General features: G+C 39.0%; 1 protein-coding gene across 2 annotated transcripts in view; it reads left to right on the plus strand.

Moving 5' to 3' along the window:
* Window positions 1-939: 939 nt before the first annotated feature.
* The window catches only part of NDUFAF6 (NADH:ubiquinone oxidoreductase complex assembly factor 6), a gene marked incomplete at its 5' end in the record, with an annotated part of 43,744 nt that continues 31,183 nt past the window's right edge, over window positions 940-13,500 (plus strand). The window contains 2 exons of one of the 2 annotated variants that reach the window (XM_079722309.1): window positions 940-1,136; window positions 6,738-6,837. In XM_079722309.1, the coding sequence (XP_079578435.1) occupies window positions 940-1,136; window positions 6,738-6,837 (297 nt within the window). Of the gene's footprint in view, window positions 1,137-6,737; window positions 6,842-13,500 lie in introns of those variants that run through there. The other variant, XM_079722307.1, reaches the window with a different exon arrangement.

A 13,500-nucleotide genomic window follows, 5' to 3' on the forward strand; every position in this document is an offset into this window, starting at 1 on the left:
AGAACTAGAGATGTAGATAAATGACTTTTTAAAATTGAGCAGGTTTATTAAACTTTGGTATCAGAAACACTAGTGTGTGTCTGTCAGAACTAAAGGACAGAAGCCCAGAGAGAAAAGAGAATATTATGCAGGAGGGACTGAGGTCCTGCATAGGCTGAAGAGGGCCAGTGTCAGGGAGTAAAACCAAAGCAGGGTGAATTGGCTGGAGTTCTTAGGTTCAGACAACAGAGTACTCTCCCATAGGTTTAAGGAGAAACATTAAAATGGAGTCACAAATGCAGATAGCTAGGGTTGAGGCTGAAAGGTAAAAAGAGGCTACTATCGTGTTGAAGCTTTATCCAACACGCAGTAAAACTGGTCAAGCAGGGAGGGGCCATGATCAGAGGCACCCTTTGGAAAGAACAAGTGTGGCTGCAGCGCAAAAAATCTGGTCAAATCTGGAGGCAGGAGGTGTTACTGGGATCCAGATGTAGGCAGCTGCTGGCTTGGACCAAGTCAGGTCGTGGCAACTAGACCCAACTATAATATTTGAGGGGCCTGATGGTAAGAGTGCCAAAGGAGGCTCATATACCATGTGAATAAAGGTTTAAAAGTTATAAATCAACCTAGTAAACTGTCAAATTATTCTCTTTCCTACTGCCTCGATAAATATCAATACATCTTCAGAAGGACCTGGAAGGAAGGGGGAGAGCCCGGGCGAGATCCGTCGAATTTAGGCGGGGCTTTCCTGGAACCTATAAGGCCGAGGAGCGCGGCGGCGGCGCAGATGCAGGGGACCACAGCGACACCTGTCTCATCTCCGACTGGCGCCCAGCGGCCTCCTGCCCGCCGCTAAGAGGTGCGCAGACAGAGCTGCCGGGGGCGTGGCGGGGCGTGGCGAGGCGAGGCGTGTCCGCGCGTTAACAGCGCGAGGTCGAAGGGCACGGCTGCGTCCCTGTCATGGCGGCCTCCACGCTGGTGTCGGCGTGGGGCCCGCTACGGCCCGGCGTCCCCGGGCTGTGCCGCTGCCGGCCGCCCAGGGGCCTGTGGGCGCACGCATGGCGGCTCCCGGAGCCCGCGGGGTCCGGGCGGAGCGTGGCCGCGGTCAGCGGACCTGGCGCCTCGGGCACTGACCGCTACTGCTTGGAGCTGCTGCGGTGAGCGAGCCGGACTGCCCCCGGCCGGGAGGTTGGGGAGCAGGCCGAAAGGGACCCTGGTGGGCGCGGCGGGCCTCGGGGCGGACCTGCACCCTTCCTGTGTCCCTCAGCGTGTGAGCTCGGGTGTATGGGGGAGTGAGGCAACAGGAGCTTTCACACTGGTCACAAATTTATGGCAAAATTCCTCCGTCTCGGGCTTCCCTGGTGGCGCAGTGGTTGAGAGTCTGCCTGCTAATGCGGGGGACACGGGTTCGAGCCCTGGTCTAGGGGGATTCCACATGCCGCGGAGCAACTAGGCCCGTGAGCCACAACTACTGAGCCTGCGCGTCTGGAGCCTGTGCTCCACAACCAGAGAGGCCGCGATAGTGAGAGGCCCGCGCACCGCGATGAGGAGTGGCGCCCGCTTGCCACAGCTAGAGAAAGCCCTCGCACAGAAATGAAGACCCAATACAGCCCTAAATTTAAAAAAAAAAAAAAAAAAAAAAATTCCTTCGTCTGTCACCTTGCCCGAGCGTTAACTTTTACCTAATTAAACGCTTTGCATGAATAGCTTTTTAAAATTTGAAAGATGGCTAGTAACTAATTTTAATTAAGCAGTAGTTAACTTTGAGTTCTTCCTATGTGTCAGGCAGTATGCAAAGTAGTTTACAAGTAAATTATCTAATTTTCGTTACAGAATATGAGGGAACAGTTGTAGACCTACCACTTACAGTTATGTGGATTAGAGCATTTAGAACAATGCCTGGCACAAAGCAGGGGTACAGTGAGTACGGTATAAACTTTATTATCTCATCTAGCAGACATGGAAATGAAGGTTTAGAGAGATTCTGGAATTCACCTGAGTTCAGTGGAATCTAAGCCTCATAAAGTCAGTTATTCTGGTAACACGCGAAAGGTATAGCACATAGGAGTCGCTGTTAATCATTTGTGGGATAAATTGGATGAATCGGGTTACCTGGTACATGTGGGCAGGGGCCTGCCTGGGAATCCAGGCCTGACTTAAGGAGTGAGTGGCTTACCACCACCACCCCCGGCCCCGCCCCCGCTGCCCTTTTGCTGCTCTTAATTCGTACCAGTGGCAAAAAGTCTCAGAGTACCTGGTCTCAAGGACTTCTGAGAAGTGCTAGAATAGTTAAACTATCTTGAATTTGATTGGGCTAGTATATCCAATGTTTTTGAATTCCATTGTAGCAAAATGTAGCATAACGACAACATTCCCATGCATTTCAGTATTTTGTTTCGTTTTTAATCACTTTTAAAAATACTGTTCCTTCCCCACCTTATTTACTTCTTGATTGCTTATAGGAGAAACAAGGTAGCATTAGTGGAAATCAGGTCATTAAGAATTGTAAAAGCCAAAAAGATTATATTCATATAGAGTGTGTGTGTGTGTGTGTGTGTGTGTGTGTGTGTGTGTGTGTGTACGTGTGTACAGGCTCCGGACGCGCAGGCTCAGCGGCCGTGGCTCACGAGCCCAGCTGCCCCGCGGCACGTGGGATCTTCCCGGACGGGGGCACGAACCCGTGTCCCCTGCATCAGCAGGCGGACTCTCAACCACTGCGCCACCAGGGAAGCCCCGTCTTATATATTTTTAAGTTATCATTTTTCGATGATAAGACATTTAAGTTACCAAAACGTATACCACCCATATCCACTTGTTCAGTGCAATTTTTCTTTGACGCCAGTGGTGTCCTAACTTTCCTATCCAGGGTTGAATCACTCTTACTAATTTCTTATATATTCTTCTAGAAATAGTCTGTGGATATCACATAACAGCTTTTCTCAAATATATATTTATAAATGGCCAGACACTTAATCTGTCCATATTGGTATTTAAGTGGAATGGAGGCTGTTGACTCTAGTGATTTATCGAAAAGCAGGCAGCAGGCAGACCTTATCTGAGTTTAGTAATCCTAGCTCTGTCACTTGGGAAAGTTAATTACTTTAAGATTCAGCTATTTCATCATTTGTAGATTTCTACTTCTACTTTATAACATGGTTTTGAGGATTAAATTACATGGTGTATATAAAAATGCTGGTACATAACAAATGCTCAATAAATAGTTTAAAATAAAAACAAAATGAAAGGAAGATTAGAACTTTTAGCTTCTAATTGTCCATTAATCTTTGCAAGATTTGGCCTCCGAAATTGTGTGTGCAAGGTTGTTTTGGACATGTATCTTATGCAAGGCCTCCAAATATCAGACAGGATACTAGGCTACAATTTGATTAGCCAGCCGAGGATCTTCTAGGAATCAAGGTTCCCGGGAAAATCTCAAGCCTAACTTACATAGGCTTCTTGGGGTTTGGTTTGAGGAGCACCGCCTCAGGCCTTGGGATTAGTGTTATAATAAGATGAGGAGGTGGCAGTGGTGATATCTGGAAGTGCAGTTCTCCAGCCTCACTGAGGAACCACTTCTTTTGTGCTTCAGTGGCACAGGTCCGTGGAATTAGCATAGCAGTCCTAGCAGTAGATATGCTTACTTCTCATATGTCTGTCTCTCCCTGCTAGACTGAAGTCTATACCTATCTTCAGTGTCTAGCGCAGTGCCTGGCACGTGCTAGGCACTGAATAAATGTTTGAATGAATGAATGAATGAATGAAAGGTTATTGACCCTGCTGCTGTATAAAGCCATCTTAGCATAGCATTTCGCATTATCTGGAACAGTTCTTAGGTAACTGGACCTTGGTTAGCTACGTATAGGTTATCCTTGTATATCAGTAATCAACGTTGATAACAATGATCCTGATTGATGAAGAAATGGTTAAATAGTATATCCTATTTAATGTAAAGAAGTGGGTAATATTGTTTAGAAAAATTTCCAAAGTATCTTAAAAATTGTTAACAGGGTAAACCATTAGCTGTGTAGAATATCTTATTTCCCAAAGACTGTTACAGTTCTGTTATGTCTTCATTTTTCATTTTCGTGTAAGAAACTTGAAGTACTTCACATGTTATTTTTAAGGAGATATGAAACAGAATATCAAGCCTCATTTTTCAAGTTTCTGTCAATAACTAGTTGAGTAATGGAAATTAAGATTGTAGTTTGATTCCTATTCAGTGTTTTCTTACTGTCTCATATTAACTTTCACGTGTTTTAAACACTTTTGAAGTTTAGAGACTGTTTATAATAAAATAAAATTTAGAAATGTTTATATCTGTATATATTTAGCTTATACTTATAAGCTATAAAGCTTTGTCTGAACTCTCCATATTGTAGCTGAAACCGCATATGGTGAGATTTTTTAGTAGAGCTGTCTTGTGACAACAAGGTTACTGCTATCTGTTCATGATTTCTTCCGTTTGTTTATGTGGAAGTTGGGGGAATTGTGAAGGTTTAAGTTCTCTGTTAGCCACACGACGAAGTGTGAACCAATTGAAAAGTGGGAGTAGTCTGAATTTCAAACCTAAACTCCATGGAATGAGGTTGGACCCATTTTATACTGAGTACTGTTTTATAGGAAATACTGTTATATTAAGGCTCCAGTGTATTACAGTGAAAGTAGCCTTGTCAATAGGCAGTCTGGTAAGCACTTCATATTTATTTATGTAGGTATGTATGTATGGCTGCGCTGGGTCTTCGTTGCTGCGCGCAGGCTTTTCTCTAGTTGTGGTGAGCGGGGGCTACTCTTTGTTGTGGTGCGCAGGCATCTCATTGCAGTGGTCTCTCTTGTTGCGGAGCACGGGCTGGAGGCACACGGGCTTCAGTAGTTGTGGCACATGGGCTTTAGTAGCTGTGGCTCATGGGCTCTAGAGCGCAGGCTCAGTAGTGGTGGCGCATGGGCTTAGTTGCTCCACGGCATGTGGGATCTTCCCAGACCAGGGCCTGAGCCCGTGTCCCCTGCATTGGCAGGCAGATTATTAACCACTGTGCCACCAGGGAAGCCCTGGTAAGCACTTTATACTTAAGTCATCCTAGAATGAATATAGTAAGGATTATATTTTTTTAACTTTTCATTTTAAAGTAATTTCAAATTCACATAAAAGCTACAGAAATAGTACACAGAGCTCCAATGTACTCTTCACCCAAATTCCCTCACTGTTAACGTTTCGAACCACTTGAGAATAAGATGTAGATGCCCCATTACCCCCCTTATTATTTTGGTGTGTGTTTTTAATACACAAAGATTCTCTCCCATATAACCATAGTATAACCATCAAAATCAGGATATTAAAATTGATCCACTATTACCATCTAATCCACAGACTCCATTGGCATTTTGCTAATTAGTCTGTTATGTCTTTTGTATATCCAGGATCACATGCTACATTTAGTTGTCACGTGTCTTTAGTCTTCTCCAATCTGGAACAGTTTCTCAGTCTTTCCTTATCTTTCATGAACTTGACTTTTTTTTTTTTAAGAGAACAGGACAGGCTACTTTGTAGACTTTCAGTTTGGGTTTATTTAATGTTTACTCATGATTTACACAATTTTTGCAGGAATATTACAGAAGTTATGCTGTGCTTTTCTCAGTATCATGTCAGAAAGCACATGGTGTTGATTTATCCTATTACTGTGGAGTGAACTTTTTGTTACTTGGTTCTCAAGTGTCTTTCAGGTTTCTCCCTTGTAAATTAATAAGAATGTTAGCAAATAATATTTATTTTGTGAGGAGATACTTTAATACTATGTAAATATTCTTTTTCTATCAAACTTTCACCTGTTTAACATTTTCAGACATTTATTGATATTTGCTTGAATCGGTTTTTACTTTGATAGTTATCAGGTGGTGATTTTAAAAATTCAATCATGTCTTCTAGGTTTATCAGTTGGCATTGTACTGGTTGTCAAATTTTTCCTTCTCTTTGCATTTATTCATTCATTTATATTGGTATGAGCTGATGGGGTCCTGTTACAATCTTTCTGTCATTATTTTTTTGATGCTCAAATTGTCCCAGACTTGGCCAATAGAACTTCATCAAGCCAATTTCTTTGTCCTTTTAACAAGTCACTCCATTCTTTGAACATTTGTTTACTTTCTGCTCAAAGATGTTTCAGGCTTATTTGGTATTTTCCTTCCACCAGCCCTGGAGGCAGTCATTCCTTCAAGGAGCCTTATTTTCTTTCAGTGGAGAAATCAAGGTGTGTTCACTGATACTGCGGGTATGGGGGCGGATATCATTGTTTCTAGGCTTTGTCAGCAGATGCTGTAGGGAAATAGAAGTAAGTGTGAGTGTGTGCGCATACACACAGGCGCACCCTCCCCCCCCATATTGTTCTCTCTCTGTCTTATGTATATATTTATCTATGCATTCAAAACCATGAGTTCATACCAGTACTTGCTGGCACTGTTTTCTTGATTTCTCCATCTGTAACTCATTTGAATTCTTACTAAAACCAAAGTGATTCTGAAAGTTAAAATTATATATATATTATATAAGTCAAAATAAATTAATAGAGATTGATTATTCATTTTAACTGGTCTGGGATTGGAAGCAGATAAATTTTTTATAATTGTAGAGAAACAGATATAAAATATAGGGAACTTGGGGGCTATTTTGAGTTGAAGCGTTGTTTTCGGTTCATTTTGGTCAGTATTTTTTTGTGTGCAGTTTGGAAAGTGAAGAGTAATTATCTTTTTTTGCTTATTTATTATAGGAAACGAGATTATGAAGGCTATTTATGCTCCCTGCTACTCCCTGCAGAATCCAGAAGCTCTGCTTTTGCACTGAGAGCTTTCAATGTGGAACTGGCTCAGGCTGGTATTAAAATACCTTAAAAATTATTTGTAAAAATAGTGATGTAATATGTTTAATGCTGAACAATAAATAAATATAGTAGTAATTTATATGTTAGATGTGTTTAAGGTTTCTGCTGGTGATTTCTTTCTCCTGCTTAACAGTTCAATTCCAAGAATAAAACTAGCTAATGAACTTAATGTTTTTGGAAAGACCATCCTGGAATTTGTTTTTTTAAGGATATTATAAAACTGTGCAATTAACATTGCACATTTGTCTGTTAATTGAATAGGTTAATCAGGGTATTACTGCTTATTCTTTACATTTGCATAATTTACATGTATATAGCAGTTCTTCAAAGCACTTTTTTTTTTTTTTTTTGCATTACGTGGGCTTCTCACTGCTGTGGCCTCTCCCGTTGCGGAGCACAGGCTCTGGACATGCAGGCCCAGCAGCCATGGCTCACGGGCCTAGCCGCTCCGCGGCATGTGGGATCTTCCCAGACCAGGGCACGAACCCGTGTCCCCTGCATCGGCAGGCGGACTCTCAACCACTGCGCCACCAGGGAAGCCCCAAAGCACTTTTTAAATTGAGTTTTTAGCTTTAAAGTGAAATGGAAATTGAAGCAATTATAGCAAACCCAGACCTTATATCATACTAACTCACTTTTTTCTAAAGAATTACAAACAAGGGAGCGACTCTTCTTTTTCTTATACTGGAAAGAATGTGTGCTGATATAAGATAAATTGAAATGGAGAATGTAAATGAGGGAGTTGAGATAGAATTGCGTTGATCTTCTCAGTAAATGAAATGGAGAGGTTAGTTATTGAGAGTGAGGAAGCACGGGAGGGTTTGGAGTCTTCAAGAGTATAAGTTTTGACACAGCCTCTCTGGTGAATATGATAGGACGTGAAGTAGGAACACATGAAAGGATGTGAGTATAGTACTGAGGCATAATTGTGGTTAAACACTATAAATCTGCAGAGAGTAATAGAGTCTGGCTGTTTGTCCTCGGTGTATTTCTAGAAGTCATGGGTCTATATTTTTTTACATCATCCTTTTTCAGGTATAAACTATACTTCAGCATCTTAAGTCAGTCATAATTTAACAATAAATAGTACCCAATGTGATCTTCCATTATAACTTTAAAATAATTAAAATTCCATTTTTAATAAATAAGTCTTCCATATTTTCCCTGATTCTCTGTCACCTTATAGGAATGTCTTGCCTTTTTTTTTTTAATTTAAATAAATTCAACTGTGCAGGTAGCCTCGCACCTGTGTGCCACTCCAGGCAGTGTCCACCTGGCTGCCTCTTGGTCCCACTGCCCTGCACAAGATGCCACTTCCATCTCCCGATGGCTGTCTGTCTTACTGCTTTTTTGTACACACAGTCTTGTTCATTCATTCATTCAACAAGTATTGTCCAAAATATGCTAGGCACTATTTTAGGCACTGGGTTATAGCATTGAATAAAACATACAAAGTCCCTGTATTCAAGGAACAAGTAAATACTGTACAGAAAAATTAAGGAGGATAGGGAAGGCTAGGTATAGCAGGGGTTCCTGTTTTAAGTAGGGTGATCAGGAAAAACCTCACTGAGACGGTGGCATTTTAGCAAAGATTTGAAGGAGGCAAGGGAGTGAGATACGTGGCTGAAGAGTCTTCCAGACAGAAGGAGCAGCAAGTGCAAAGGCCCTGAGATGTAAGTGTGCCTGACGTATTCAAAGACAAGAAGGCCAGTGTGGCACAACAGAGAAAGGAGGGAGAGTGTGGGAGGAGATTAGGTTAGAGGTATCTGGGCCAGAAAAGTAAGGTCTTGGAGACCACTTCAATCACTTTGGCATTTACTCTGAGTGAGATGGAAAACCATTGGAAGGTTCTGAGCAGAGAAAGACATCACATCTTTGTCATGTTTCTAAAGGATTACCCTTAAAAAAATTTTTTTTATTAAAGTATAGTTGATTTACAATATTAGTTTAATGTGTACAACCATGGTTCAATATTTTTGATAGATTATACTCCATTTAAAGTTATTACAGGGCTTCCCTGGTGGCGCAGTGGTTGAGAGTCCGCCTGCCGATGCAGGGGACATGGGTTCGTGCCCCAGTCCGGGAGGATCCCACATGCCGCGGAGCGGCTAGGCCCGTGAGCCATGGCCACTGAGCCTGCGTGTCCGGAGCCTGTGCTCCGCAATGGGAGAGGCCACAACAGTGAGAGGCCCACGTACCACAAAAAATAAATAAATAAATAAATAAATAAATAATGAATTTATTTAAAAAAAAAAATAAAGTTATTACAAAGTATTGGTTGTATTCCCTGTGCTGTACAATATATCCTTGTATCTTATTTATTTTATACATAGTAGTTTGTGCTTCTTAATTCCTTATCCCTGTCTTGTCTCTCCCCTCATCCCTCTTCCCACTGGTAGCCACTACTTTGTTCTCTATATCTGTGAGTCTGCTGCTCTTTTTTTGTTGTTGTTTATTCATTTGTGTTATTTTTTAGATTCTACATACAAGTGATAATGTACATTATTTTTGATTAATTTGGATATATATCCAGGATTGGAGTTGCTGAATCATATGGTAGTTCAATTTTTAGTTTTTTGAGGAACTTCCATACTGCTTTCACAGTGGGTACACCAATTTACATTCCCACCAACAGTGTACTAGAACTCCCTTTTCTCCACATCCATGCCAACATTTCTTAATTTGTGGTCTTTTCCATGACAGCTATTCTGACAGATGTGAGGTAATATCTCATTGTGGTTTTGATGTGCATTTCCCTGATGCTTAGTGCTGTTCAGCATTTTTGCATGTACCTCTTGGCCATCTGTATATCTTCTTTGGAAAAGTGTCTATTCAGGTCATCTGCCCATTTTTTAATTGCATTGTTTGTTTTTTTGATATTGAGTTGTATGAGCTGTTTATATATTTTGGATATTAACCCCTCAACAGACATACCATTTGCAAATATTTGCAAATATTTTCTCCCATTCAGTAGGTAGTCTTTCCACTTTGTTGATGGTTTCTTTTGCTGTGCAAAAGCTTTTAAGTTTAATTAGGCTCCATTTGTTTATTTTTGCCTTTGTTTCTTTGCCTGAGGAGAAAGATCCAAAAAAATATTGCTATGACATAGGTCAGAGGGTGATCTGCCTATTTTCTAGGAGTTTTATGGTGTCCAGTCTTATATTTAGGTCTTTAATCCATTTTGAGTTTATTTTCATATATAGTATGAGAAAATGTTCTAATTTCATTCTTTTACATGTAGCTGTCCAGTTTTCTCAGCACCACTTACTGAAGAGATTGTCTTTCCCCATTGTATATTTTTGCCTCTTTTGTCAAAGATTAATTGACCATAAATGCATGGGTTTATTTCTGGGCTCTGTATTCTGTTCCATTCATCTATGTGTCTGTTTTAATGCCAGTACCATACTGTTTTGATCACTATACCTTTGTAGTATAGTCTGAAATCAAGGAGTGTGGTATCTCCAGCTTTATGCTTTTTTATCAAGATTGCTTCAGCTGTTCAGGGTCTTTTGTGGTTCCATATAAATTTTAGGATTTTGTGTTCTAGTTCTGTGAAAAATGTCATGGGTATTTTTATAGGAATTACATTAAATCTGTAGATTGCTTTGGGTAGTATTGACATTTTAACAATATTAATTCTTCCAATTCATGGACATAGGATATCTCTCCATTTCTTTGTATTATCTTCAGTTTTCTTCATCAGTGTTTTTTAGTTTTCAGAGTATAGGTCTCTCACCTCCTTGGTTAAATTTATTCCTAGGATTTTATTCTTTCTGATGTGATTTTAAACGGGATTTTCTTTTGCTTTTTCTTTCCTGTAGTTCATTATTGGTGTATTAGAAAGGCAAAAAATTTCTGTATATTAATTTTATATCCTGTAACTTTATTGACTTCATTTCTTAGTTCTAATAGTTTTTTGGTGGAGACTTTAGGGTTTTCTTTATATAGTATCATGTCATCTGCAAATAGTGACAGTTTTACTTCTTACCTTCCAATTTAGATGCCTTTTATTTCTTTTTCTTGTCTAATTGCTGTGGCTAGGACTTTCAATACCATATTAAATAGAAGTGGCGAGAGTGGTTATCCTTGTCTTGTTCCTGATTTTAGAGAAGAAACTTCTCACCATTGAGTATGATGTTAGCTATGGGGTTGTCATAATTGGCCTTTATTATGTTGAGATGTTTCCTCTATACCAACTTTGATGAGAGTTTTTATCATGAATGCACGAATGTTGAATTTTGTCAGATGTTTTTTTCTGAGTCTATTGAGATAATCATGTGATTTTTATCCTTTGTTTTATTAATATGGTGTATCACATTAATTGATTTGTGGATATTGAACCATCCTTTCATCATTTTAGTAAATCCCACTTGGCCATGGTGTATGATCCTTTTTACATATTGTTGAATTTGGTTTGCTAATATTTTGTTGAAGGTTTTTACATCTAGATTCAATAGAGATATTGGCCTATAATTTTCTTTTTCTGTAGTGTCTTTGTCTAGTTTTGGTTTCAGGGTAATGGTGGCCTCATAACTGGGAATCTTCCCTCCTCTTCAGTACTTTGGAGTAGTTTGAGAAGGATAGGTATTAGTTCCTCTTTGTGTATTTGTTTGAATTCCCCTGTGAAGCTGTCTAGTCCTGGACTTTGGTTTGCTGGGAGTTTTTTGGTTACTGATTCAATTTCATTACTAGTGATCTGTCTGTTCAGATTATCTATTTCTTTTGGTCTAGTTTCAGAAGATTGTAGTTTCTAGGAATTTATCCATTTCTTCTAGATTGTCCAATTTATTGGCATGTAACTATTCATAGTTTTCCCTTCTGATTTTTTTGTATCTGTGATATCAGTGGTAATTTCTTCTCTTTTATTTCTTACTTTGTTTATTTGGGTTCTCTTAATGAGCTTGGCTAAGGGCTTATCAATTTTGTTTATCTTTTCAAAAAACCAGCTCTTGGTTTCATTGAACTTTTTTCTTTTTTTTTTTCCTGGTCTCTATTTTATTTGTTTCTGCTCTGATCTTTATTATTTCTTTCCTTCTGCTGACTTTGGGCTTTGTTTGTTCTTCTTTTTCTAATTCCTTTAGATGGTAGGTTAGGTCGTTTATTTGAGATTTTTCTTGTTTCTTGAGATGGGCCTGTATCACTATAAACTTTCCTTTTAGAACTTCTTTGCTGTGTGTCCTACAGATTTTGGAAAGTTGTGCTTTTATTTTCATTTGTCCTGAGGTATTTTCTGATTTCCTCTTTGATTTCTGCATTGACCCATTGGTTTTTTAGTCTCCATGTGTTAGTGTTTTTCCCATTTTTCTTCCTGTGATAGATCTCTAGTTTCATACTATCGTGGTCAGAAAAGATGCTTGATATAATTTCTATCCTCTTAAATTTTTTCCGTCTTGTTTTGTGGCCTAGCATGTGATCTGTTCTAGAGAATGTTCCATGTGCACTTGAAAAGAATTCGTATTCTGTTTTTGTATGGAATGTCCTGTAGATATCTATTAATTCTAACTGGTCTGATGTGTCATTTAAGGCCATTGTGTACTCATTGATTTTCTTTCTGGATTGTCTGTCCTTTGATGTAAGTGGGGTGTTAAAGTCTTCTACTATTACTGTGTTTTTGTCAGTTTCTCACTTTATGTCTGTTGATATTTGCTTTATGTATTTAGATGTTCCTATATTACGTGCATATATGATAATGAATGTTATATCCTCTTGCTGTATTGGTTCCTTTATCATTATACAATGCTCTTCTTTTTCTTTTATTATAGCCTTTGTTTTAAAGTCTATTTTGTCTGATATGTGTATTGCTACTCCTGATTTCTTGTCGTTTCTGTTTGCATGAAATATCTTTTTCCATTCCCTCACTTTCACTCTGTGTGTGTCTTTATCCCTGAAGTGAGTCTGTTGTAGGCAGCATGTTGAAGGGTCTTGTTTTTTTATCCAATCAGCCACCCTGTGTCTTTTGACATTTAAAGTAATTGTAGTCCACTGACATTTAAGGTAATTATTGATAGGTATGTACTTATTGCCATTTTATTACTTGTTTTCCAATTGTTTTTGTAGTTCTTCTCTGTTAATTTCTTCTTCATTTTGTTTCTTCCATTGTGGTTATATGATTTTCTTTTGTAGTATGCTTGCGTTCGTTTCTTACTGGTTTTCGTGTATCTATTGTAGGTTTTTGATTTGTGGTTACCATGGGGTTCATATACATTGACCAATAATTATATCTACGTGACTTAAACTGATAGTCTTTTAAGTTAAAACGCATTCTAAAAGATCTACGTTTTTTTACTCCCCTCCCTCATATTTTGTGTTTTTTATGTCATATTTTACATCTTCATGTCTGTCTCTTTACTGTTTATTGTAGTTATGGTTGCTTTTACAGTTTTTTTTTTTTTTGCTTTATAATCTGCATACTGGCTTTAATATTTAAGTGGTTGATCCACAGCCTTTACTATATGATTTGTCTTTACTAGTGGGATTTTTTTTTTCACTATAAATTCTTACTTCTTGTAGCCTTTTCTTTTCCACTTAAAGAAGACCATTTAATACTTCTTGTAAGGTTGGTTTACTAATGATAAACTTTTAGTTTTTTCCTTATCTGAGAAGTTCTTTATCTCTCTTTCAGTTCTGAAAGATAACCTTCCTGGGTAGAGTA

The sequence above is a fragment of the Hyperoodon ampullatus genome (assembly GCF_949752795.1).
Source record: "Hyperoodon ampullatus genome assembly, chromosome: 17".
NCBI lineage: Eukaryota > Metazoa > Chordata > Mammalia > Artiodactyla > Ziphiidae > Hyperoodon > Hyperoodon ampullatus.